The 26,530-nt window shown below is 38.2% G+C and overlaps 1 protein-coding gene across 2 annotated transcripts in view; it reads right to left on the bottom strand.

The window, feature by feature from the left end:
• The window catches only part of LOC138930343 (uncharacterized), a 307,972-nt gene that overhangs the window by 261,127 nt on the left and 20,315 nt on the right, over positions 1 to 26,530 (bottom strand). For both annotated transcript variants that reach the window (XM_070290382.1, XM_070290383.1), the window contains exons 3-4: positions 9,678 to 9,877; positions 4,601 to 4,688 (exon numbers count right to left, since the gene is read on the bottom strand). In XM_070290382.1, coding sequence (XP_070146483.1) covers positions 4,601 to 4,688; positions 9,678 to 9,877 — 288 coding nt within the window. The remainder of the gene's footprint in view (positions 1 to 4,600; positions 4,689 to 9,677; positions 9,878 to 26,530) is intronic.

Genomic DNA, 26,530 nt, shown 5'->3' with positions numbered 1-26,530 from the left:
AATAGCTTCGTGAGATGAATGCTTAAATTATAGATTTTCATCTCTTTTCCCTTTTCATTAAATACATCAAAAGGTATAACTCTTTCTTAAATACAACATAAACTGCATGTAACAAGTTTGCTATGTCGTGTCTTCATTATCATTCCATTCAAAATCTTTTAAAATTCTAAATGTGTTTTCTTCTTGCCTTCTTTTTCCCTAGCTTTGTTGAGGTCTAATTGATAAATAAAATGTAATATATTTAAAAGTGAATGTGAGCACCGCTCAGTCGTGTCCTACTCTTTGCAACCCCATGGACTGGACACTCCATAGAATTCTCCAGGCCAGAATATTGCAGTAGGTAACCATTCCCTTCTCCAAGGTATCTTCCCAATTCAAAGATCGAACCCCGGTCTCCCACATTACAGGCAGAGTTTTGACCAGCTGAGCCACCAGGGATATTTAAAGCATACATACGATTTGATACATATATATACACATTGGAAACCATTACCATGATCAAGTAATTTAACATATCTACCATTTCATACAGTTACATTTTTTATGAGAATGCTTAAGTTCTGCTCTATTTGCAAATTTTAATTATGCAATAAAATATTAGTTTACAATGACTCTTGCTCTAGAATTCAGTTCAAATACATGGATGTACAAATATATATGTATATATAATTGTATGTAATATATATGTATATATACTGTATGTGTGTATGTACATACATATACTAATACATATTACTAATTACACATTACCTAACAGAAGCAGAAGATATTAAGAAGAGGTGGCAAGAATACACAGAAGAACTGTACAAAAAAGATCTTCATGACCCACATAACCACAATGGTGTGGTCATTCACCTAGAGCTGGACATCCTGGAATGCAAATCAAGTGGGCCTTAGGCAACATCACTACAAAGTTAGTGGAGGTGAGGGAATTCTAGATTAGCTATTTCAAATCCTCAAAGATGATGCTGTGAAAGTGATGCACTCAATATGTCAGCAAATTTGGAAAACACAGCAGTGGTCACAGGACTGAAAAAGGTCAGTTTTCATTCCAATCCTTAAGAAAGGCAATGCCAAAGAATGTTCAAACTACTGCAAATTTGGAAAATACAGCAGTGGCCACAGGACTGAAAAGGTCAGTTTTCATTCCAATCCTTAAGAAAGGCAGTGCCAAAGAATGTTCAAACTACTGCAGAATTACATTCATCTAACATGCTAGCAAAGTAATGCATAACATACTCCAAGCCAGGCTTTTCAACAGCACATGAACCGTGAAATTCCAGATGTCCAAGCTGTCTAAGGAACATCTTTCCTTAGAAAAGGCAGAGAAATCAGAGATCGAATTGCCAACATCTGTTAGATCATAGAAAAAGCAAGAGAGTTCCAGAAAAACATCTATTTCTTCTTTATTGATTATGCCAACACCTTTGACTGTGTAGATCACAACAAAATGGAAAATTCTTGAAGAGATGGTAATACCACCTTACCTGCCTCATGAGAAATCTGTATGCAAGTCAAAAAGCAACAGTTATGACATGGAAAAACAGACTGGTTACAAATTGCGAAAGGAGTATGTCAAGGCTGTATATTGTCACCCTGCCTATTTAACTTATATGCAGAGTACATCATGAGAAATGGTGGAATGGATGAAGCACAAGCTGGAATCAAGATTGCCAGGAGAAATATCACTAACCTCAGATATGCAGATGACACCAACCTTATGGCAGAAAGCAAAGAGGAACTAAAGATCCTCTTAATGAAAGTGGAAGAGGAGAGTGAAAAAGCTGACTTAAAACTCAACATTCAAAAAACTAAGATCATAGCCTCTAGTCCCATAACTTCATGGCAAATAGATGGGGAAACAGTGAGAGACTTTATTTTGGGGGACTCCAAAATCACTGCAGATGGTGACTGTGGCCATGAAATTAAGAAACACTTGCTCCTTGAAAGAAAAGCTATAACTGACCTAGACAGAATATTAAAAATCAGAGACATTACTTTGCTGACAAAGTCAATCTGTCTAGTCAAATCTAGCTTTTCCAGTAGTCATGCACAGATGTGAGAGTTGGATTATAAAGAAAGCAGGGTGCTGAAGAATTGATGCTTTTGAACTGTGATGTTGGAGAAAACTCTTGAGAGTCCCTTGGAAGGCAAGGAAATCAAATGAGTTAATCCTAAAGGAAATAAGTCCTGAATATTCACTGGAAAAACTGATGCTGAAGTGAAACTCCAATAGTTTGGCCACCTGATGTGAAGAACTGATTCATATGAAAAGACCCTGATGCTGGGAAAGAGTGAAGGCAGAAGGAGAAGGGGATGACAGAAGGTGAGATGGTTGGATGGCATTGCCAACTCGATGGACATTATTAAGCAAGCTCCAGGAGTTAGTGATGGATAAGAAAGCTTGGCATGCTGCAGTCCATGGGGTCGCAAAGAGTTAGACACGAGTGAGTGACTGAACTGACTGATATGTATAATTAGTATAACTAGGAACTAGGGACTGGAGGAGGCACTGGCAGCCCACTCCAGTACTCTTGCCTGGAAACTCCCATGGATGGAGAAGCCTGGTGGGCTGCAGTCCGTGGGGTCACTAAGAGTCGGACATGACTGAGCAACTTCCCTTTCACTTTAAACTTTCATGCATTGGAGAAGGAAATGGCAACCCACTCCAGTGTTCTTGCCTGGAGAATCCCAGGGACGGAGGAGCCTGATGGGCTGCCATCTATGGGGTCGCACAGAGTCAGACACGGCTGAAGCGACTTAGCAGCAGCAGTAGCAGCAGCAGTAGCAGCAGCAGCAGCAGGAACTAGGGACTAGTCTAGAGTTTTTGATATATGTTTTTATGGCATATCTTTTTCTATCCTTTAATTTTCAGTAGCCTTGTATATATGTGTCCACTTTGCCTTAACCTCTTTGATGCCCTCAAAGAGAAGAGTTTATTTTGTCCATATTTTCTAATTTTTCTTAGTGGGTTGGTTGGCATAAATAAAAAGGAATCTGAAACAACTTTTCTGAAAGCAACAGTCTAACTTTGTGGCTTTTCATAATATATAAAATTTCCTACTTTTCTACTACTTTCTGCTGTAGTAAAACAAAAAATGCCAGAGACTGATCTGAGAAGAGGCCCCTTGCCCCTAAAAACCCATCTGCAAATTAACGCACAAAATAGATGGACCTTCATGATCTGCATTTTTCTTTATCTTCTCATTATACTCACCTTGAACTGAAGAAATTTCAGTGAGTCAACAGGCTTTAAATGAAGATTTTCAAAGTTATTATATCTAATGCTTAGAACAGTACCTGACAAATAATAATTGCTAAGTATTATTTATTATTATTAAATATTCCCACATATAACCAGTTTTTGAACTTATTTCTGATAGAGGAATTACAATTAACATGGACACAATACCTGTGTTAATGAATACTGCTACAGGATTCCTTGGTATGTTTAATCATCATGAAATATTTATTAGAAACTCACTATGTAAAAATGATTATGTTGGAAAATCAATATTAAAAAAGTGTAGGATAATGCTTTACCTCAAGAGAATTAAAATCAAATTCAGATACAATATATGTGTAAAAATTAACATTACTTATTTAAATATCTCAATATTCCACTAAAATTTGAGGCAAAGAATTCTGTCTCATTCATTCATGCCTCCTCCATGAAGCCTAGCACATATATCTGTACATAAGAAAAGAAAAAGTGTTAGTTGTTCAGTTGTGTTCAACTCTTTAGCAACCCCATGGACTGTGGACTGTAGCCTACCAGGTTCCTCTGTCCATGGAATTCTCCAGGAAAGAATACTGGAGTGGGTAGTTAACCCCTTCTCCAGGGGATCTTTCCAACCGAGGGATCAAACATGGGTCTCCTCCTGCATTGCAGGAAGATTCTTTGTTGTCTGAGCCACCAGGAACTGTTTCTGCATATAGCCAACACTCAAATGATTTTGGAATTAAATCAAATTTACAATGTTAAATTCTAGAAAATGGTAACTACAAAGGAATAGGGTCATCTTTATGATTGATGAATGGATGAATGGAAGTATGAAAAAATAAATGAATGAACTAGCTACAGCTTAAAAGAAGTATTATTTTGATAAGGAAAAAAGTCATGGTAGTAAATTAGAAGTGGAGAAAATATTATGATAAAAATAATAAAGATAGAATCATACATGAAATATTTAAAGATAAATTAGTACAGGGATCACATAAAAGAGAAAGACATGATAACAGATGAGTATGAACTAAGAAGGGTTGTGAATGGTTGTGTAACAAGTTTAGACTATGTTCCCTGGATAATGGTGAGTGTTTGAAGGTTTCTGATCAGTTTAATACTTATTTTGGAATAACACAGCAACAGTGGTAAATTCTAGTTGAACAGAAAAGAGATTTGAGTTGACCAATCCATTAGTAGCTATACAAAGAGTCTACATCTATATAAATAAATATGTATCTGAATTTCAGTGTTGGCACTGGAAATGTTAAAGAAAAAACAGGTTACAACACTATTGAAGATAAAATTACAAGATCTGATGAACAAACACATATGGACATTGTATGGAGAACAATAAAACAATACAATATATCTTACCTGTTCAGAGAAATGTTTTAGTAATGTAATATGTTTAATGAGGTGGTTTTTCAGACTGGAAAATTCTGACATGCAATCAAATGGAGGGCTGCCAGGGAAAGATGACAAGACATTCTATCAATCTCAGTTTCACTTAATGCAACAACTTTATACCATAGGAAAGTGAAAATTATAATCCACAATATGTACAGCTTTACATTATTTTGAAAGAGTGTTGAGTGTCAAGTGTCAGCTAAATTTAAAACATCACAAAGTTACATCAAAAAATAACAGAAGGCTTATATGGAAGATGATCAATGTGATATATCTATGGCCTCAATAAAGTGATAGGATCATAAGTGCACAATTTACAGCAGTTATTCCTATTTTCAAGTTACTATAGGTAGAAGGTAGAGTATGTAAGTTTTCAGTTTTGTATTTTCCTTGGCTAGTTTACTATACAGATGATTATATGAAAAAAGGAAAAATGAAAAGTATTAAATATTAATTAACTACCCACAAGTAGATTATCTACCACTTGAAAAATAGATTGGCTGTTGATAACTCATTTTATTTGCCACAATTGAAGAAAGATGTATTTTACTTAGGACACTATAACCAATTGAAAAGTTTTGGCTTTATTACTTGTGTCAGGCATAGCTCTTAGCCTTCTGTGGTTTGGGGAACCTGTAATCACAAGTACTAATTCAAATGAGGTGATAAAACCTACATACTTTTGTTGGACAATGATCACTATTACAATCTAAAAATGGAGAACAATTTTCAGAATGACATTTGTAAAATAAATTAGCAAGCATTACAAGGCTGAAACCATATTTGCCCTCACAAGGGAAATGAAGTTTTATTTTTAAAAATTAGCAAGAAAAAGTAATTTATAACCACTTCTCCAAATTCCTAGGAGATTGCAGTCCCTAGATTTTATATGAATGTGCTATTTTCTGGAGATCTATTTCTAAAACACATAAGAACATGGGCAATGATTCAAATCTCTCCTTATAAAAATTATATAAACGTATGTGGCAAATATAGTTGCCAGACCCATAGGATAATCTCCTTTAACTATGTTCAGAGTATGAAGCACGTGAGCAAAATTTCTTTTAGGCTGTTTTTTTACATCTTATTTATTTCTGGATCAAAACAATGAGCAAATAGGCAAGAAAATATTGGGTTACCCTCTTACCATCTCACCCTACCCTATCCCTCAATTCTCAACATGAAACATGCTCAATTTATATTTCCTTACATGTAGAATCTTGCATAGTTATTCTTTGATAAGTAGTCTTGCATTACTACATTATGCTCCTCAATAAATTTTGTCACAAATTATATTTACCTCAAAAAATAATTCACTTAAAATTTTAATGACTAATGCCAATATAAAATAGAGAAGCCCTTGTAAAATGACTGAAATTTATATTTAGTAACATAAGAATTTTTAATACCTATAATTTCCATAATAAATCTTTTTTAGTTACATTTATTTTTACTTTTATTTTTATTTTTGTTAATATAAATTTATTTATTTTAATTGGAGGTTAATTACTTTACAATATTGTATTGGTGTCTTGAAATCTTTATTCTATTAGTAATAAAGTAGAACTTAAACTTAGCTATCTCATCTATATCTAAGCTTATAATGCTGGCAAAGTCAACCTTCCAGTACTCTTGCCTGGAAAATTCCATGGATGGAGAAGCCTGGTGGGCTGCAATCTATGGGGTCGCTAAGAGTCAGACACGACTGAGCGACTTCACTTTCACTGTTCACTTTCATGCATTGGAGAAGGAAATGGCAACCCACTCCAGTGTTCTTGCCTGGAGAATCCCAGGGATAGGGGAGCCTGATGGGCAGCCGTCTATGGGGTCCGACAGAGTCGGACACGATTGAAGCGACTTAGCAGCAGCAGCAGCAGTTCAGTCAAAAAGTTCTTTGTTGTTCAGTAGCTAAGTCGTGTCTAACTCTTTGCATCCCCATGGACTACTGCACGCCAGGCTCCTCTGTCCTCCTCTATTTCCTGGTGTTTGCTCAAATGAAAAGTTCTAGTAACTCACAAAAAAGGCTAATACTTTTAGGAAAATATAACAAATGGTAATTGTTCATGGGGAGAGGTCATATAAGCACATTTCCCCCCCTTTTTTTTAAATGATGACATCTTGATTCAACTCCTGTTGTGCAAGTGCTAAGTTGCTTCAGTCATGTCCCACTCTTAGTGACCCTATGGACTGTCAAGCTCCTCTGCACATGGGATTCTCTAGGCAAGAATACTGGAGTGGGTTGCCATTTTCTCCACCAGGGGATTTTCCCGACCCAGGGATTGAATCCGTGTCTCTTCTCCTGCATTGGCAGGTGGGTTCTTTACCACTAGTGGCACATATACACTTCAATTCTCAAAAGTATTATCTATACCACCAAGGTGACTCATCAGACTTATTTGTTTCTAATAAAGCTGAAATACATTTTAGGCCTGAAATCATATTTTATTATATCAGGTAAATTAACAGCTTGAACCACAATTTAAGAAAAAATATGATATTAAAACTAATGAAGCAACATTTACATTTTAACAGAATCTTTCCTCTGTTTTCTTTTAGAAACACAGAGATTAGGCTAATTTTAGGATAAGCTATAGAAATAATTTTTTCCCAATGACACAATTACTCAATTTCAGAAAGTAAAGAATGAACAATTCCTCCAATTAACACTCCAATTCCTCCAGCTAGCACAGATATTGGACTTCCCTGAAGTCTGGAAAATCAAAAGCAATTAAAGTTAAGAAATTTTAAAATATTAACTTGTTTTGTAGCAACCATGACCAGTACAAAACACATCATTGTTTTTTCATGTGTTTCATTCATAATATTTTATGTATTCAAAGATAATATATGGAATGTTCAATAATTCCTAAGCTTAGTAAAATTATTATTCAGTATGAAAAACTTTTATTTAGTCCTCAAGGAAGGACTATGAACATCTGTCATGTTGTAAATTGAAATTTAAAACCTTGAAGCAGTTGGAAAAGAAGATGCTGAGATGACCCATAAATATGTCATATTCAAAAGCTGTTATATGAAGTCATTGGTATAATTACAGAATTTATTGAAAGAGTAATCTGACTGATTATCTTTAGGACTATTCAATATAAAATATTGTAGGAGTAATATAACTCCCATTTAATCTTCCCTGGTTCCAGTGATGAAAGTAAAAAAAGCTCTCAAACTGGTGATGTAGTAATACTATACCAAAGAGTGCTTCTTAATACTAATATCATGATGTGAATTTTGTAATGAGACTACTTCAACCAAATGAAAATTTAATACTGTGAGTTTTCCATCACCAATGAAGCAGATTATATCCACTATGGGGGTCTTTATGTTGCCACTACCTAGTCCTATAGTTACCTTTGCTATCTGTCAGTTATCCTTTTCCCTATTTTCCTTAAGTTGAATTTATTCCGAGGATTCCATTATGTCCTTTGTCTTAGCTTGTTACAAGATACATGTTTGTAAGGAGCTCAGAAGAGAGGAAGCTGAGGAAGTGATGAATGTCCTAAATTTTTTCTAATATTCAATTTGGAATTTTTTGAACAAGTGTGTCAATCATTTCATCCCCTCTTTATATGAATAAAATGAGGTTGCCAATCAACTATGAATTGAAATGAAGAGAAATGATAATAAAAGAGCAAATAACAGAGGGAAGAAAAAAGTATCATGACTTCTCCTTCTTTTACTTCTCTGATTGATCATAAAATCATACTTCCCTCTCTTACTATCTAACTTCTCCATCTTTGGGACATAACACTTTCCAATAGAAGAAGCAAATGACATATATATATATATATAATGTTTCATATGTGTGTAGAATATAGAGTTGACTAAAGTCTTTGATTAAAAATAATTAGAAAATGGAAATATTAATATATTACCTACAGATTATTATCAAAACAAGAATAAAAATCATTAGCCTTTGATTTTCATAACTCTCTCTTAGTAATACAGAGTTTTACAACCAGAACTGACTGGTTTATAAATATTTTTACTATAATTTATATATATACATGCTACTGCTACTGCTAAGTTGCTTCAGTTGTGTCTGACTCTGTGCGATCCCACAGATGGCAGCCCACCAGGCTCCCCTGTCCCTGGGATTCTCCAGGCAAGAATACTGGAGTGGGTTGCCATTTCCTTCTCCAACGCATGAAAGTGAAAAATGAAAGTGAAGTTGCTCAGTCGTGTCCAACTCTAAGCGACCCCATGGACTACAGCCTACCAGGCTCCTCCACCCATGGGATTTTCCAGGCAACAGTACTAGAGTGGGGTGCCATTGCCTTCTCCAATATATATACATACATATACTTAAATATTTGCTGTTTTTTAGTTACTAGGTAGTGATTGACTCTTTTGCAACCAAATGGACTATAGCCCATCAGGCTCCTCTGTCCATGGGATTTCCCAGGTAAGAATACTGGAGTGAGTTGCTATTTCCTCCTCCATGGCATCTTCCTGAACCAGGAGCAAACCTGCGTCTCCTGCACTTGCAGGCAAATTATTTACCACTGAGCCACAGGGGAAACCTATATATATATATATGTATATGTATACACACACACACACACACACACACACTCACATACATATGCATATGCAAACACATGCACACACACACACACACACATATATATATGAAAAAACTATTTTGTCCAGAGGTGATAATTTAAAACTTTTTTGTAACTGTTATGCATTCCTGAAAGACTTCAGAGAAACAAGTACTCTTTCTAACAAAGCAGTAGTTTGATCTATAAAGAAAGACCAAAATTAATCCTTTGTAAAACAAATACATTTTCGGTAAAGTGATTTTTTTTCTGTTTAAAGTCAGATGATCAAATATTGTTTACTTAATGGGAATTATATAAATGTGTTCTTTACCCTATGGAAATATTAGAGTATATATAAAAAATCTTTTAATGTCTTTGAAACATACTGTGGAAATAAAACCCAATTCCTACTTAAAAATTTTGAAGAGATAGAAAGAGGGGGAAATGCAACTATCTGAAAGCTTTACATATTACATATTAGTAATTACCTTTGCAGAATGTTTAGTATCATCTTGACCGTATTAATCACTTCAACAGCAGCAGTAAGAATGTTATCAGGTGGTTGTTCATAAGTACCATGTAGAGAACGCTCCCTTCTTCTTTCCGATATCATGACAAGAACACGGTCAACAGCATGCTCAAGATGTTCACATTGTCTTCTGAATCTGGTAGGCATCTCTTTGTCACTCTGAAATTAAAGTGGGAGTTTGGGGGGAAGAAATGAGGCAGCACTTATCTAACACACTATAAATGTGGAATAGATTCAACAGCAACACCATTTAGTGAAAGTAATGTAAGAGGTGCAAAATGAGACACTTCTCATTATTTACATATTGTTTCTGGTAATGCTTATATCATTCATGGTAATTGTCATCTAAAGGGCATGAAAAGCATAAGATTCATCCACGGAAATACTGAGTCATGCTATTTTCAGTCAGTTCAGTTAAGTTGCTCAGTCATGTCCAACTCTTTGCAACCCCATGAATTGCAGCATGCCAGGCTATGTTATTTTAGAATGTGACAAAAACTACTTGCCCATAATTAGGATATGTTAATTCTGGTACTGACTTATTAGTAAACTTACCTCATTTTCTTTTTAGAGTATAATCAACTAAGGGGAAAACTTATACTACTTTGTATTCTGGAGAGGATTGGGTATAGATCTAAAAGACAGGAAAGGGAATCCTTACTTTTAATTTATCTTGGAGCCCTGTAAAATATGTGAGAGCTGGTAATTTAAACACACATGAGCTGTAATATTATTCAGTAATAAATACAGCACTTCAAGTAATTAGACACTTTTCTTATTTACCTATTTTCTCGGACTGAATGTGTATACATATACTTTTATAAGACTTTGTATAGAGTTTCATCAAATGGCTATTTGAAATAAAAACAGAGTTGCAATAATGGCCCCATGTAGCCTCTTCTTTAAAAGAAGTTACTCTAGCTTCCTCATTAAATGGTCAGGAAATAATTGGTGATTTACTAAGTAGTGAGGACATTTAATAAAAAGGATCTCTTCCCTTTTAGTCTTTGAAATTTTGAGGTATAGGAAAATTTTGTTTAATTATGAAAGAGACAAATATATAACTATTTCTGTCCTGATTTCAATAAGATATCACATGAAAATATATTAATATGATTTCTATAAAACCACAAAACCAAGTGCATAGCTAATCAATAATTACTTAGTCCTAATATAAAGTCTATCATGTAACATGTTCAGATGTTCAACCTTAGTGTTTCACTTTAAATATCACGAAACAACATAAACACAGATCATCATACAGACTTCTGATGAATAGCTTGGTTTTGGTAGTATTCACCTTTTTCAAATAAGCTTGCTTTGCATTTGTTGATTGGCAAAATAATATGTGCATTGGCATTTTTTAGTTTTTTTCAAAGTGTTTCAGCATACAAAGATAAAAGTAATAGAAAATTATGGCTTCTACTTTTCTTATTTATGACTATCAGAATGAAAGCAACGATGCCAACATTTAAGATATAAACCTAAGCATGCTTTTACTTTCATCTTCTGCTTCCCAACCTTCTTCTGCTTTCATTGATATAATTTGAATTTTGAATATAAACTATTATCATTAATATTTTAAATATTGATGTTATTCAGGTATATACTTTTACAATGGTTTATACTTTCAGGAAATTTTTCTAAGTCTATACCATATTAATGAAGATTATTTGGAAAAACTGTACTAGTTTCATAGCTCATTGTCCATTCTTTTATACCACACATGTCTGTTCTTGGATTATTTATCTTTGGTCAGCTGAAACACATCTTCCTATAATTTTAAAGAATTAATGGGTTCAGGATGGGGAACATATGTACACCCATGAATGATTCATGATAATGTATGACAAAACCACTACAATATTGTAAAGTAATTAGCCTCTAATTAAGATAAGTAAATTAAAAAGATAAAAATAAAAATGTAAGCCTTTAAGAATTAATAGGATTGAAGATGGCAGAGGAATAGGATGGGGACACTTTCTCCCCCACAAATTCATCAAAAGAACATTTAAACGCCGAGTAAATGCCACAAAACAACTTCTGAATGCCAGCAGAGGACATCAGGCACACAGAAAAGCAGCCCATTGTCTTCAAAAAGAGGTAGGAAAAAAATACAAAAGACAAAAAAAGAGACAAAAGAGGTAGGGATGGAGCTCCATCCCGGGAAGGGAGTCTTAAAAAGAGAGAAGTTTCCAAACACCAGGAAACACTCTCACTGCCCAGTCTGTGGCGAGCCTTGGAAGCGCAGACGGCAACATAACAGGGAGGGAAAATAAAGAAATAATTAAAACTCACAGATTACGAGCCCAACGGTAACTCCCCCAGCAGAGAAGCATTGCAGATGCATGCATCCACCACTGGCAAGCAGGGGCTGGGCAGGGAGGCGCGGGCTGCATTGCTTAGAGTAAGGATCGGGCAGCAATGCCCCGAGTGTAAGTAGAGAGAACTAACTTGGGCGAGCAAACCAGACTGTGGGATAGCTACCACGTGAAAAGCTCTAACATAAGACAGCAACAAGACCACGCACAGAACAAAGGACAGAACAGAATTAGCTGGCTGCAGACCATTCCCCTCTGGTGACAGGCAGCCAGAGAAGGGCAGGAAGGGGGCAATCGCAGACCCAGAGAGACATTATCTACCAAACTACAAGCAAGCTTCTTTGATAACTAAGACTTCTTGGGATTCTGGACAGTTATCATCCGCCTGAGAAGGTGCACCAGTTGTACACCCAGAAAACCAAGCAGCAGGGACAGGAGAGGTCATAAATCACAGTGACCATGCTCGCCAAACACCTGAGCTACTCGGACCTGGGAAGGGCACAAAACGCAGGCCCAACAGAGTCTGCGCCTCTGAGGACTACCCGAGTGCATGAACCTGAGTGGCTTAGACCTGGAAGGTGCATGCAGCCCAGGGCCGGCCTCAGATGGTTCCAGCAGAGCAACCTAGAGCCTGAACTGTGTGTGCCCCAAGCGTGGGCAGGTCCGGTGTGGCTGAGACACTGCAAGCACACGCCAGTGTTATTTGTTTGCAGCATCCCTCCCTCCCCACAGTGCAACAGAACAAGTGACCTAAAAAGAGTGTCTACCACCGCCCCCCTTGTGTCAGGGCAGAAACCAGACACTGAAGAGACCAGCAAACAGAAGAAGCTAAAACAGAGGGAACTGCCTTGGAAGTGACAGGTGCAATAGTTTAAAACCCTGTCCTTACTACTGACTACATAGGAAGGGGCCTATAGATCTTGAGAAATATAAGCCAGACCAAGTAACTATCCGAAAGTGAACTGACCTCACACTGCCCACAACACCAGAGAAAGTCCTAGATATATCTTTACTACTTGTAAGATCATTCTTTTTTTATTCTTTTTTTTTAAACTTTTTAAAACTTTTTAAGTCCTCTATTATTCCTTTTTCATTTTTATAACCTACTATTAATTTTGACTCAGAGAGAGAGGGAGAAGGAGGGATGATTTGGAAGAATGACATTGAAACATGTATATTATGATGTAAGAAACGAATCGCCAGTCTATGTCTGATGCAGGATACAGGATGCTTCGGGCTGGTGCACGGGGACGACCCAGAGAGGTGTTATGGGGAGGGAGGTGGGAGGGGGGTTCATGTTTGGGAACACATGTACACCCGTGGTGGATTCATGTCAATGTATGGCAAAACCAATATAGTACTGCACATTAAAATAAAGTAAAAATAAAATTAAAAAAGAAAAAGATCCTATTTTTAAAGAAAACTTGATATATATAATTTTTGTGACTTTTTTTTCTTCTTCTTCTTTTCTTTAACATTGTATTTTCAAAAATCCAAACTGTACTCTAGATTTTTAATTTTTTCTTTTTGGAATTTCTTATCAATTTTCTACCTTTAAAAACCCAAACTTCAGTACCCAATTTTACTTGAGAGTGAGATTACTGGCTTGACTGCTCTCTCCTCCTTTGGACACTCCTTTTTCTCCACCAGGTCACCACTGTCTTCTCCCTCCCTATTCCCTTCTCTACCCAACTCTGTGAATCTCTGTGTTTTCCAGATGGTGGAGAACACTTCAGTTCAGTAGCTCAGTCGTGTCCGACACTTTGCAACCCCATGAATCGCAACACGTCACGCCTCCCTGTTCATCACCAACTCCCGGAGTGCACTCAGACTCACATCCATCGAGTCAGTGATATCATCCAGCCATCTCATCCTCTGTTGTCCCCTTCTCCTCATGCCCCCAGTCCCTCCCAGCATCAGAGTCTATTCCAATGAGTCAACTCTTTGCATGAGGTGGCCAAAGTACCAGAGTTTCAGCTTTAGCATCATTCCTTCCAAAGAAAGCCCAGGGCTGATCTCCTTCAGAATAGATTGGTTGGATCTCCTTGCAGGCCAAGGGACTCTCAAGAGTCTTCTCCAACACCACAGTTCAGATGCATCAATTCTTCAGTACTCAGCCTTCTTCACAGTCCAACTCTCACATCCATACATGACCACAGGAAAAAACATAGCCTTGACTAGACGGACCTTCGTCGGCAAAGTAATGTCTCTGCTTTTGGATATGCCATCTAGGTTGGTCATAACTTTTCTTCCACGGAGTAAGTGTCTTTTAATTTCATGGGTACAATCACCATCTGCAGTGATTTTGGAGCCCCCCAAAATAAAGTTTGACACTGTTTCCACTGTTTCCCCATCTATTGCCCATGAAGTGATGGAACTGGATGCCATGATCTTTGTTTTCTGAATGTTGAGCTTTAAGCCAACTTTTTCACTCTTCATTTTCACTTTCATCAAGAGGCTTTTTAGTTCCTCTCCACTTTCTGCTATAAGGGTGGTGTCATCTGCATATCTGAGGTTATTGAAATTTATTCTGGCAATCTTGATTCTAGCTTGTGTTTCTTCCAGCACAGCGTTTCTCATGATGTAATCTGCATATAAGTTAAATAAGCAGGGTGACCATATACAGCCTTGACGTACTCCTTTTCCTATTTGGAACCAGTCTGTTGTTCCATGTCCAGTTCTAACTGTTGCTTCCTGACCTGCATACAGATTTCTCAAGAGGCAGGTCAGGCGGTCTGGTATTCCCATCTCTTTCAAAATTTTCCACAGTTTATTGTGATCCACACAGTCAAAGGCTTTGGCATAATATATAAAGCAGAAATAGATGTTTTTCTGGAACTCTCTTGCTTTTTCCATGATCCAGTGGATGCTGGCAATTTGATCTCTGGTTCCTCTGCCTTTTCTAACACCAGGTTGAACATCAGGAAGTTCACAGTTCATGTATTGCTGATGCCTGGCTTGGAGAATTTTTAGCATTACTTTCCTAGCATGTCAGATGAGTGCAATTGTATGGTAGTTTGAGCATTCTTTGGCATTGCCTTTCTTTGGGATTTGCATGAAGACTGAGCTTTTCCAGTCCTGTGGCCACTGCCGAGTTTTCCAAATTTGCTGGCATATTGAGTGCAACACTTTCACAGCATCATCTTTCAGGATTTGAAATAGCTCAAACTGGAATTCCATCACCTCCACTAGCTTTGTTCATAGTGATGCTTTAAGGCCCACTTGACTTCACATTCCTGGATATCTGGCTCTAGATGAGGGAGCATACCATCATGATTATCTGGGTCGTGAAGCTCTTTTTGGTACAGTTCTTCTGTGTATTCTTGCCACATCTTCTCAATATCCTCTGCTTCTGTTTGGTCCATACCATTTCTGCACTTTATCGAGCCCATCTTTGCATGAAATGTTCCCTTGATATGTCTAATGTTCTTGACGAAATCTCTAGTCTTTCCCATTCTGTTCTTTTACTATATTTCTTTGCATTGATCACTGAAGAACACTTTCTTATCTCTTCTTACTGTTCTTTGGAACTCTGTATTCAGATGCTTTTATCTTCCCTGTTCTCCTTTGTTTTTCGCCTCTATTCTTTTCACAGCTATTTATAAGGACTGCCCAGACATCCATTTTGCTTTTTTGCATTTCTTTTCCATGGGGATGGTCTTGATCCCTGTCTCCTGTACAATGTCATGAACCACATTCCATAGTTCATCAGGCACTCTATCTATCAGATCTAGGCCCTTAAATCTATTTCTCACTTCCACTGTATAATCATAAGGGATTTGATTTAGGTCATACCTGAATGGTCTAGCTGTTTTCCCTACTTTCTTCAATTTGAGTCTGAATTTGGCAATAAGGAGTTCATGATCTGAGCCACAGTCAGCTCCTGGTCTTGTTTTTGTTGACTGTATAGAGCTTCTCCATCTTTGGCTGCAAAGAATATAATCAGTCTGATTTTGGTATTGACCATCTGGTGATGTCCATGTGTAGAGTCTTCTCTTGTGTTGTTGGAAGAGGGTGTTTGCTATGACCAGTGCATTTTCTTCGCAAAACTCTACTAGTCTTTGCCCTGCTTCATTCTGCATTCCAAGGCCAAATTTGACTGTTACTCCAGGTGTTTCTTGACTTCCTACTTTTGCATTCCAGTCCCTATAATGAAAAGGACATCTTTTTTGGGTGTTAGTTCTAAAAGGTCTTCTAGGTCTTCATAAAACCGTTCAACTTCAGCTTCTTCAGCATGACTGGTTGGGGCATAGACTTGGATTATGGTGATATGGAATGGTTTTCCTTGGAGACGAACAGAGATCATTCTGTCGTTTTTGAGATTGCATCCAAGTACTGCATTTTGGACTCTTTTGTTGACCATGATGGCTACTCCATTTCTTCTGAGGGATTCCTGCCCACAGTAGTAGATATAATGGTCATCTCAATTAAATTCACCCATTCCAGTCCATTTTAGTTCGCTGATTCCTAGAATGTTGACGTTCACTCTTGCCATCTCTTGTTTGACCACTTCCAATTTGCCTTGAATCATGAACCTGACATTCCAGGTTCCTATGTAATATTGCTCTTTACAGCATTGGACCTTGCTTCTATCACCAGTCACATCCACAGCTGGGTATTGCTTTTGTGTTGGCTCCATCCCTTCATTCTTTCTGGAGTTATTTCTCTACTGATCTCCAGTAGCATGTTGGGCACCTACTGACCTGGGGAGTTCCTCTTTCAGTATCCTATCATTTTGCCTTTTCATACTGTTCATGGGGTTCTCAAGGCAAGAATACTGAAGTGGTTTGCCATTCCCTTCTCCAGTGGACCACATTCTGTCAGACCTCTCCACCATGACCTGCCCGTCTTGGGTTGCCCCGCAGGCATGGCTTGTTTTCAGTGAGTTAGACAAGGCTGTGGTCCTAGTGTGATCAGATTGACTACTTTTCTGTGAATATGGTTTCAGTATGTTTGCCCTCTGATGCCCTCTTGCAACACCTACCATTTTACTTGGGTTTCTCTTACCTTGGGTGTGGGGTATCTCTTCACAGCTGCTCCAGCAAAGCACAGCCGCTGCTCCTTATCTTGGGTGAAGGGTATCTCCTTACTGCTATTCTTCCTGACCTTCAACATGGGATAGCTCCTATAGGCCCTCCTGTGCTTGTTTAGCCACCACTCCTTGGAGGTGGGGTTGCTCCTCCCAGTTGCCGCCCCTGGCCTCGGGCACCCCTGACCTTGGAAATGGGGTGGCTCCTTCTGGCCGGTGCCCCTGGCCTCAGATGCAGGGTAGCTCCTCCCGGTCACCGCCCCTGACCTCGGACACAGGGGAGTTCCTCTTGGCTGTTCCTGCACCGTTGCAGACTGGCAATCTCAGCTGCTGTCCCTGACCTCGAACATGGGGTAACTCCTGTTGGCCACCACTTTTTGGGCATGGGGTCCTCCCGGCTTCTGCCCCTGACCTCGGACATGGGGTAGCTCCACTTAGCCGTGCTTAGTGTGCCAGTCACAGCCACCCGCACTTAGTGCACCTGTTGCAGCTGGGAGCTGATTACTGGCTGGATCTGCCTCTATCCTTTTCATTTCCCACTTTTATCATCCTGGCCACCTCTGTCTCCTTCTTCCCTCTCCTCTTCTCTGTATAACTCCATGAACATCTCTGAGCAGTGCAGACTGTGGAGTGCACATGAGGAAATTATTACTGGCCAGCTTGTTCTCTCCTGTTTTGATTCCACCTCATCTCATTCGGGTCACCTCTAACTCCCTCCTCCCTCTTCTATTCTCCATGTAACTCTGTAAACCTCTCTGCGTGTTCCTCACTTTGGAGAAACTTTTTATCTTTAACCTAGGTGTTTTATCAATGGTGCAGTATAGAAGGAGAAGTCTTGAGACTACTATAAAAATAAGACTGAAAAACAGAAGCAGGAGGCTTAAGTCCAACTCCAGAGAACATCAGAGAACTCCTGACTCCAGGCAACATTAATTGATAGGAGCTCATCAAACACCTCCATACCTACACTGAAACCAAGCACCACCCAAGGGCCAAAAGTTCCAGAGCAAGACATACCATGCAAATTCTCCAGCAACACAGGAACACACCTTTGAGCTTCAATATACAGGCTGCCCAAAGTTTCCCCAAAACCATTGACATCTCATAACTGATTACTGGACACTTCACTGCACTCCAGAGAGAAGAAATCCAGTTCCACCCACCAGAACATCGACACAAACTTCCCTAGCCAAGAAACTTTGACAAGCCACTGATACAACCCTACCCACAGTGAGGAAACTCCACATTAAAGAGAACTCGACAAACTGCCAGAATGCAAAGAGGCCACCCCAAATGCAGCAATATAAACAAGATGAAGAGATAGAGGAATACTCAACAGGTAAAGGAACAGGATAAAGCCCCACCAAACCAAACAAAAGAGGAAGAGATAGGGAATCTACCTGATGAACAATTCTCAATAATGATAGTGAAAATGATCCAAAATCATGAAATAAAAACGGAATCACAGATAAATAGCCTGGAGACAGGATCGAGAAGATGCAAGAAAGGTTAAACAAGGACCTAGAAGAAATATAATGAATAATGCAATAAATGAGATCACAAATACTCTGGAGGCAAAAAATAGAAGAATAACGGAGGCAGAAGATAGGATTAGTGAAATAGAAGATAGAATGGTAGAAATAAATGAATCAGAGAGGAAACAAGAAAAACAAATTAAAAGAAATGAGGACAATCTCAGAGACCTCCAGGACAATATGAAATGCTCCATCATTAGAATCATAGGAGTCCCAGAAGAAGAAAAAAGAAAGACCATGAGAAAATACTTGAGGAGATAATACTTGAAAACTTCCCTAAAATGGGGAAGGAAATAATCACCCAAGTCCAACAAACTCAGAGAGTCCCAAACAGGATAAACCCAAGGCAAAACACCCCAAGACACATATTAATCAAATTAACAAAGGTCAAACACAAAGAACAAATATTAAAAGCAGCAAGGGAAAAACAACAAATAACACACAAGGGGATTCCCATAAGGAAAACAGCTGATCATTCAATAGAAACACTTCAGGCCAGGAGGGAATGGCAAGACATACTTAAAGTGATGAAAGAAAATAACCTACAGCCCAGATTACTGTACCCAGCAAGGATCTCATTCAAATATGAAGAAGAAATCAAAAGCTTTACAGACAAGCAAAAGCTGAGAGAATTCAGCACCACCAAACCAGCTCTCCAACTAATGCTAAAGGATTTCCTCTATACAGGAAACACAAAAAGGGTGTATAAGCCCGAACTCAAAACAATAAATTAAATAGCAACAGGATCATACTTATCTGTAAATGGGTTAAATGTAAATGGGTTGAATGCCCCAGCCAAAAGGCAAAGACTGGCTGAATAGATACAAAAACAAGACCCCTATATATGTTGTCTACAAGAGACCCACCTCAAAACAAGGGACACATACAGACTGAAAGTGAAGGGCTGGGAAAAGATATTCCACACAAATAGAGACCAAAAAAAAAGCAGGAGTAGCAATACACATATCAGATAAAATAGACTTTAAAACAAAGGCTGTGAAAAGAAACACAGAAGGACACTACATCATGATCAAAGGATCAATCCAAGAAGAAGATATAACAATTATAAATATATATGCACCCAACATAGGAGCATCGCAATATGTAAGACAAATGCTAACAGTATGAAAGAGGAAATTAACAATAACACAGTGATAGTGGGAGACTTTAATACCCCACTCACACGTATGGATACATCAATTAAACATAAAATTAACACAGAAACACAAACTTTAAAAGATACAATACACCAGTTAGACATAATTGATATCTATAGGACATTTCACACCAAAAGAATGAATTTCACCTTTTTCTCAACTGCACACAGAACGTTCTCCAGGATAGATCATATCCTGGGCCTTAAAACTAGCCCTGATAAATTCAAAAAAATTGAAATCATTCCAAGCATCTTTTCTGAACATAATGGAGTGAGACTAGATCTCAATTAAAGACGAAAAACTATTAAAAATTCCAACATATGGAGGCTGAACAAAACGCTTCTGAATAAACAACAAATCACAGAAGAAATGAAAAAAGAAATCAAAATATGCATAGAAATGAATGAAAATGTAAACACAACAACCCAAAACCTGTGGGACACTGTAAAAGCAGTGCTAAGGGGAAAGTTCATAGCAATACAGGCATACTTCAAGAAACAAGAAAAAAAAAAAAGAAACAAGAAAAAAGTCAAATAAATGAGCTAACACTACACCTAAAGCAACTAAAAAAGGAAGAAATGCAGAACCCCAGGGTTAGTAGAAGGAAAGAACTCTTAAAAATTAGGGCAGAAATAAATGCAAAAGAAACAAAAGAGACCATAGCAAAAATCAACAAAGCCAAAAGCTGGTTCTTTCAGAAGATGAATAAAATTGACAAACCATTAGCCAGACTCATCAAGAAACAAAGGGAGAAAAATCAAATCAATAAAATTACAAATGAAAATGGAGAGATCACAACAGACAACACAGAAATGCAAAGGATCATAAGAAACTACTATCAGCAATTATATGCCAATAAAATGGACAACGTGGAAAAAATGGAAAAATTCTTAGAAAAGTTCAGTTCAGTTCAGTTCAGTAGCTCAGTCGTGTCCGACTCTCTGCGACCCCATGAACCACAGCACGCCAGGCCTCCCTGTCCATCACCAACTCCCGGTGTTCACTCAGACTCACATCCATCAAGTCAGTGATGCCATCCAGCCATCTCATCCTGGGTCGCCCCCCTCTCCTCCTTCCCCCAATCCTTCCGAGCATCAGAGTATTTTCCAATGAGTCAACTCTTCACATGAGGTGGCCAAAGTACTGGAGTTTCAGCTTTAGCATCATTCCTTCCAAAGAAGTCCTAGGGCTGATGTCCTTCAGAATGGACTGGTTGGATCTCCTTGCAGTCCAAAGGACTCTCAAGAGTCTTCTCCAACACCACAGTTCAAAAGCATCAATTCTTTGGCGCTCAGCCTTCTTCACAGTCCAACTCTCATATCCATACATGACTACTGGAAAAACCATAGCCTTGACTAGACCTTTCTTGGCAAAGTAATGTCTCTGCTCATCAGTATGCTACCTAGGTTGGTCATAACTTTTCTTTCAAAGAGTAAGCGTCTTTTAATTTCATGGCTGAAGTCACCATCTGCAGTGATTTTGGAGACCCCCCAAAAATGTCTGATATTGTTTCCACTGTTTCCCCATCTATTTGCCATGAAGTGATGGGACCGGATGCCATGATCTTCATTTTCTGAATGTTGAGAAGTACAACATTCCATAACTGAACCAGGAAGAAATAAAATATCTTAACAGACACATCACAAGCATGGAAATTGAAACTGTAATCAGAAATCTTCCAGCAAACAAAAGCCCAGGTCCAGATGGGAATTCACAGCAGAATTCCACCATAAATTTAGAGAAGAGCTAACACCTATCCTACTCAAACTCTTCCAGAAAATTGCAGAGGGACATAACCTTCCAAACTCATTCTATGAGGCCATGATCACCCTAATACCAAAACCTGACAAAGATGCCACAAAAAAAGAAAACTACATGCCAATATCACTAATGAATATAGATGCAAAAATCCTTAACAAAATCCTAGAAAACAGAATCCAACAACAAATTAAAAAGTTCATACACCATGACCAAGTGGGCTTTATCCCAGGGATGCAAGGATTCCTCAATATCTGCAAACCAATCAATGTAATTCACCACATTAACATATTGAAAAATAAAAGCCATATGATTATCTCAATAGATGCAGAGAAAGCCTTTGACAAAATTCAACATCCATTTATGATAAAAACTCTCCAGAAAGCAGGAATAGAAGGAACACACCTCAACATAATAAAAGCTATATATGACAAGCCCACAGCAAACATTATCCTCAATGGTGAAAAATTGAAAGCATTTCCCCTAAAGTCAGGAACAAGACAAGGGTGCCCACTTTCACCACTACTATTCAACATAGTTCTGGAAGTTTTTGCCATAGCAATCAGAGCAGAAAAAGAAATAGAAGGAATCCAAATTGGAAAAAAGCAGTAAAACTCTCACTGTTTGCAGATGACATGATCCTCTGCATAGAAAACCCTAACGATGCCACCAGAAAATTACTAGAGCTAATCAATGAATATAGTAAAGTTTCAAGATATAAAATCAACAGAACGAAATCCCTTGCATGCCTATACACTAATAATGAGAGAGTAGAAAAAGAAATTAAGGAAACAATTCCATTCACCATTGCAAGGAAAAGAATAAAATATTTAGGAATATATCTACCTAAAGAAACTAAAGACCTATATATAGAAAACTATAAAACAATGGTGAAATAGATAAAAGAGGATGCTAATAGATGGAGAAATATACCATGTTCATGGATCAGAAGAATCAATACACTGAAAATGAGGATACTGCCCAAAGCAATCTATAGATTCAATGCAATTCCTATCAAGCTACCAACAGTATTTTTCACAGACCTAGAACTAATGATTTCACAATTTGTATGGAAATCAAAAAAACCTCAAATAGCCAAAGCTATCTTGAGAAAGAAGAATGGAACTGGAGGAATCAACCTGCCTGACTTCAGGCTCTACTACAAAGCCACAGTCATCAAGACAGTATGGTACTGGCACAAAGACAGAAATATAGATCTATGGAACAAAATAGAGAGCCCAGAGATAAATCTACACAACTACGGACACCTTATCTTCGACAAAGGAGGCAAGAATATACAATGGATTAAAGACAATCTCTTTAACAAGTGGTGCTGGGAAAACTGGCCAACCACTTGTATAAGAATGACACTAGAACACTTTCTAACACCATACACAAAAATAAACTCAAAATGGATTAAAGATCTAAATGTAAGACCAGAAACTATAAAACTCCTAGAGGAGAACATAGGCAAACCACTCTCCGACATAAATCACAGCAGGATCCTCTATGACCCACCTCCCAGAATACTGGAAATAAAAACAGAAATAAACAAATGGTATCTAATTAAAATTAAAAGCTTCTGCACAACAAAGGAAACTATAAGCAAGGTGAAAAGTCAGCCTTCAGAATGGGAGAAAATAATAGCAAATGAAGCAACTGACAAAGACTTAACCTAAAAAATATACAAGCAACACCTGCAGCTCAGTTCCATAAAAATACACAACCCAATCAAAAAATGGGCCAAATAACTACACAGAGATTTCTCCAAAGAAGACATATATATGGCCAACAAACACATGAAAAGATGCTCAGTATCACTCATTATCAGAGAAATGCAAATCAAAACCACAATGAGGTACCATCTCACGCTGGTCAGAATGGCTGCTATCCAAAGGTCTACAAACAATAAATGCTGGAGAGGGTGTGGAGAAAAAGGAACCCTCTTAAACTGTTGTTGAGCACGCAAATTAGTACAGCCATTATGGAGAACAGTGTGGAGATTCCTTAAAAAACTGGAAATAGAACTGCCATGTGACCCAGTAATCCCGCTGCTGGGCATACACCCTGAGGAAACCAGAAATGAAAGAGACACGTGTACTCCAAAGTTGATCACAGCACTGTTTACAATAGCTAAGACATGGAAGCATCCTACATGTCCATCAGCAGACGAATGGATAAGAAAGCTGTGGTACATATACACAATGGAATATTACTCAGTTATTAAAAAGAGTGAATTTGAATCAGTTCTAATGAGGTGGATGAACCTGGAGCCTATCATATAGAGTGAAGTAAGTCAGAAAGAAAACACCAATACAGTATATTCATGCATATATATAGAATTTAGAAAGATGGTATCGATGACCCTATATGCGAGACAGCAAAAGAGACATAGATGTAAAGAACAGTCTTTTGGACTCTGTGGGAGAAGGAAAGGGTGGGATGATTTGAGAAAACAGCATTGAAACCTGTATATTATCATCTGTGAAATAGATCACCAGTCCAGGTTCAATGCATGACACAGGGTGTCAGGGCTGGTGCACTGGGATGACTCTGAGGAATGGGATGGGGAGGGAGGTTGGAGCGAGGTTCAGGATGGGGAACACATGTACACCCATGGCTGATTCATGTGAATGTATGGCGAAAACCACCACGATATTGTAAAGTAATTAGCCTCAAAATTAAAAAGACAAAGATTGAAAAAAAAAGTTACATCAGGGTAATGTAAATAAAAATTGATGCCATTAGCAGTTTTCATTGTATGTGTAAGAAGTGATTAATGAATGCTATATAATCAGGAAAAAAATGTTTTCCCAACTCAAAGTGACAAATATATTCTCATATTTTAATGGTAAGAAGCTTTTAGTACATAACCTTTATCAGCTTCATAAAGTTCTTTTTTGCTTTTTGAAAAAAGAAAATTAGAGATACCAAGGGAACATTTCATTCTAAGATGGGATCAATAAAAGTCAGAAATGGTATGGAACTAACAGAAGCAGAAGATATTAAGAACAGGTGGCAAGAATATATGGAAGAACCATACAAAAGAAAATCTTCAAGACCCATATAATCACGATGATTTGATCACTCACCTAGAGCCAGACATACTGGAATGCAAAGTCAAGTGGGCCTTAAGAAGCATCACTATGAACAAAGCTAGGGGAGATGATGGAATTCCAGTTGAGCTATTCCAAATCCTCAAAGATGATGCTATGAAAGTGCTGCACTCAATGTGCCAGCAAATTGGAAAACACAGTGGTGGCCACGGGATTGGAAAAGGTCAGTTTTAATTCCAACCACAAAGAAAGGCAATGCTGAAGAATGCTCAAACTACCACATAATTACACTCATCTCACATGCTAGTAAAGTAATGCTCAACATTCTCCAAGTCAGGCTTCAACAATACATGAACTGTGAACTTCCAGATGTTCAAGCTGGTTTTAGTGGAACCAGACATCAAATTGCCAACATCTGCTGGATCATCGAAAAAGCAAGAGAGTTCCAGAAAAACATTTCTGCTTTACTGACTATGCCAAAGCCTTTGTGTGGATCACAATAAACTGTGGAAAATTCTGAAAGAGATGGGAATATCAGGCCATATGACCTGCCTCTTGAGAAATCTGTATGTAGGTCAGGAAGCAACAGTTAGAACTGGACACGGAACAACAGGCTGGTTCCAAATAGGAAAAGGAGTATGTCAAGGCTGTATATTGTCACCCTGCTTATTTAAATTATATACAAAGTACATCATGAGAAACGCTGGGCTGGAAGAAGCACAAGCTGGAATCGAGATTGCCGGGAGAAATATCAATAACCTCAGACATGCAGATGACACCACCCTTATGGCAGAAAATGAAGATCTAAAAAGCCTCTTGATGAAAGTGATAGCATAGAGTGAAAAAGTTGGCTTAAAGCTCAACATTCAGAAAACGAAGATCATGGCATCTGGTCCCATCACTTCATGAGAAATAGATGGAGAAACAGTGGAAACAGTGTCAGACTTTATTTTCTGAGGCTCCAAAATCACTGCAGATAGTGATTGCAGCCATGAAATTAAAAGACGCTTACTCCTTAGAAGGAAAGTTATGACCAAGCTAGATAGCATATTCAACAGAGTGAAGTAAGCCAGAAAGAAAAACACCAATACAGTATACTAACACATATATATGGAATTTAGGAAGATGGCAATGACGACCCTGTATGCAAGTCAGGAAAAAAGACACAGATGGGTATAACGGACTTTTGGTCTCAGAGGGAGAGGGAGAGGGTGGGATGATTTGGGAGAATGGGAATTCTAACATGTATACTATCATGTAAGAATTGAATCGCCAGTCCATGTCTGACGTAGGGTGCAGCATGCTTGGGGCTGGTACATGGGGATGACCCAGAGAGATGTTGTGGGGAGGGAGGTGGGAGGGGGGGTCATGTTTGGGAACGCATGTAAGAATTAAAGATTTTAAAATTAAAAAAAATTAAAAAAAAAAAAAAAAAAAGCAGAGACGTTATTTGCCAACAAAGGTCTGTCTAGTCAAAGCTATGGTTTTTCCAGTGATCACGTATGGATTTGAGAGTTGTACTGTGAAGAAAGCCGAGCACCGAAGAACTGATGCTTTTGAACTGTGGTGTTGGAGAAGACTCTTGAGAGACCCTTGGACTGCAAGGAGATCCAACTAGTCCATCCTAAAGGAGTTCAGTCCTGGGTGTTCATTGGAAGGACTGATGCTGAAGCTGAAACTCCAATACTTTGGCCACCTCATGTGACAAGTTGACTCATTTGAAAAGACCCTGATGCTGGGAGGGATTAGGGGCAAGAGGAGAAGAGGATGATAAAGGATGAGACGGCTGGATGGCAACACCGACTCGATGGACATTAGTTTGTGTGAACTCCAGGAGTTGGTGATGGACAGGCAGGCCTGGTGTCCTGCATTCCATGGGCTGGCAAATAATTGGACATGACTGAGCAACTGAACTGAACTGGACTGAAAGGAGATCAAACCATTCAATCCTATAGT

Source organism: Ovis canadensis, chromosome X (assembly GCF_042477335.2).
Source record: "Ovis canadensis isolate MfBH-ARS-UI-01 breed Bighorn chromosome X, ARS-UI_OviCan_v2, whole genome shotgun sequence".
In the NCBI taxonomy this organism is placed as follows: domain Eukaryota; kingdom Metazoa; phylum Chordata; class Mammalia; order Artiodactyla; family Bovidae; genus Ovis; species Ovis canadensis.
The sequence above is the reverse complement of the archived record's forward strand: the minus strand, read 5'-3'. Positions and strand labels throughout refer to the sequence as shown.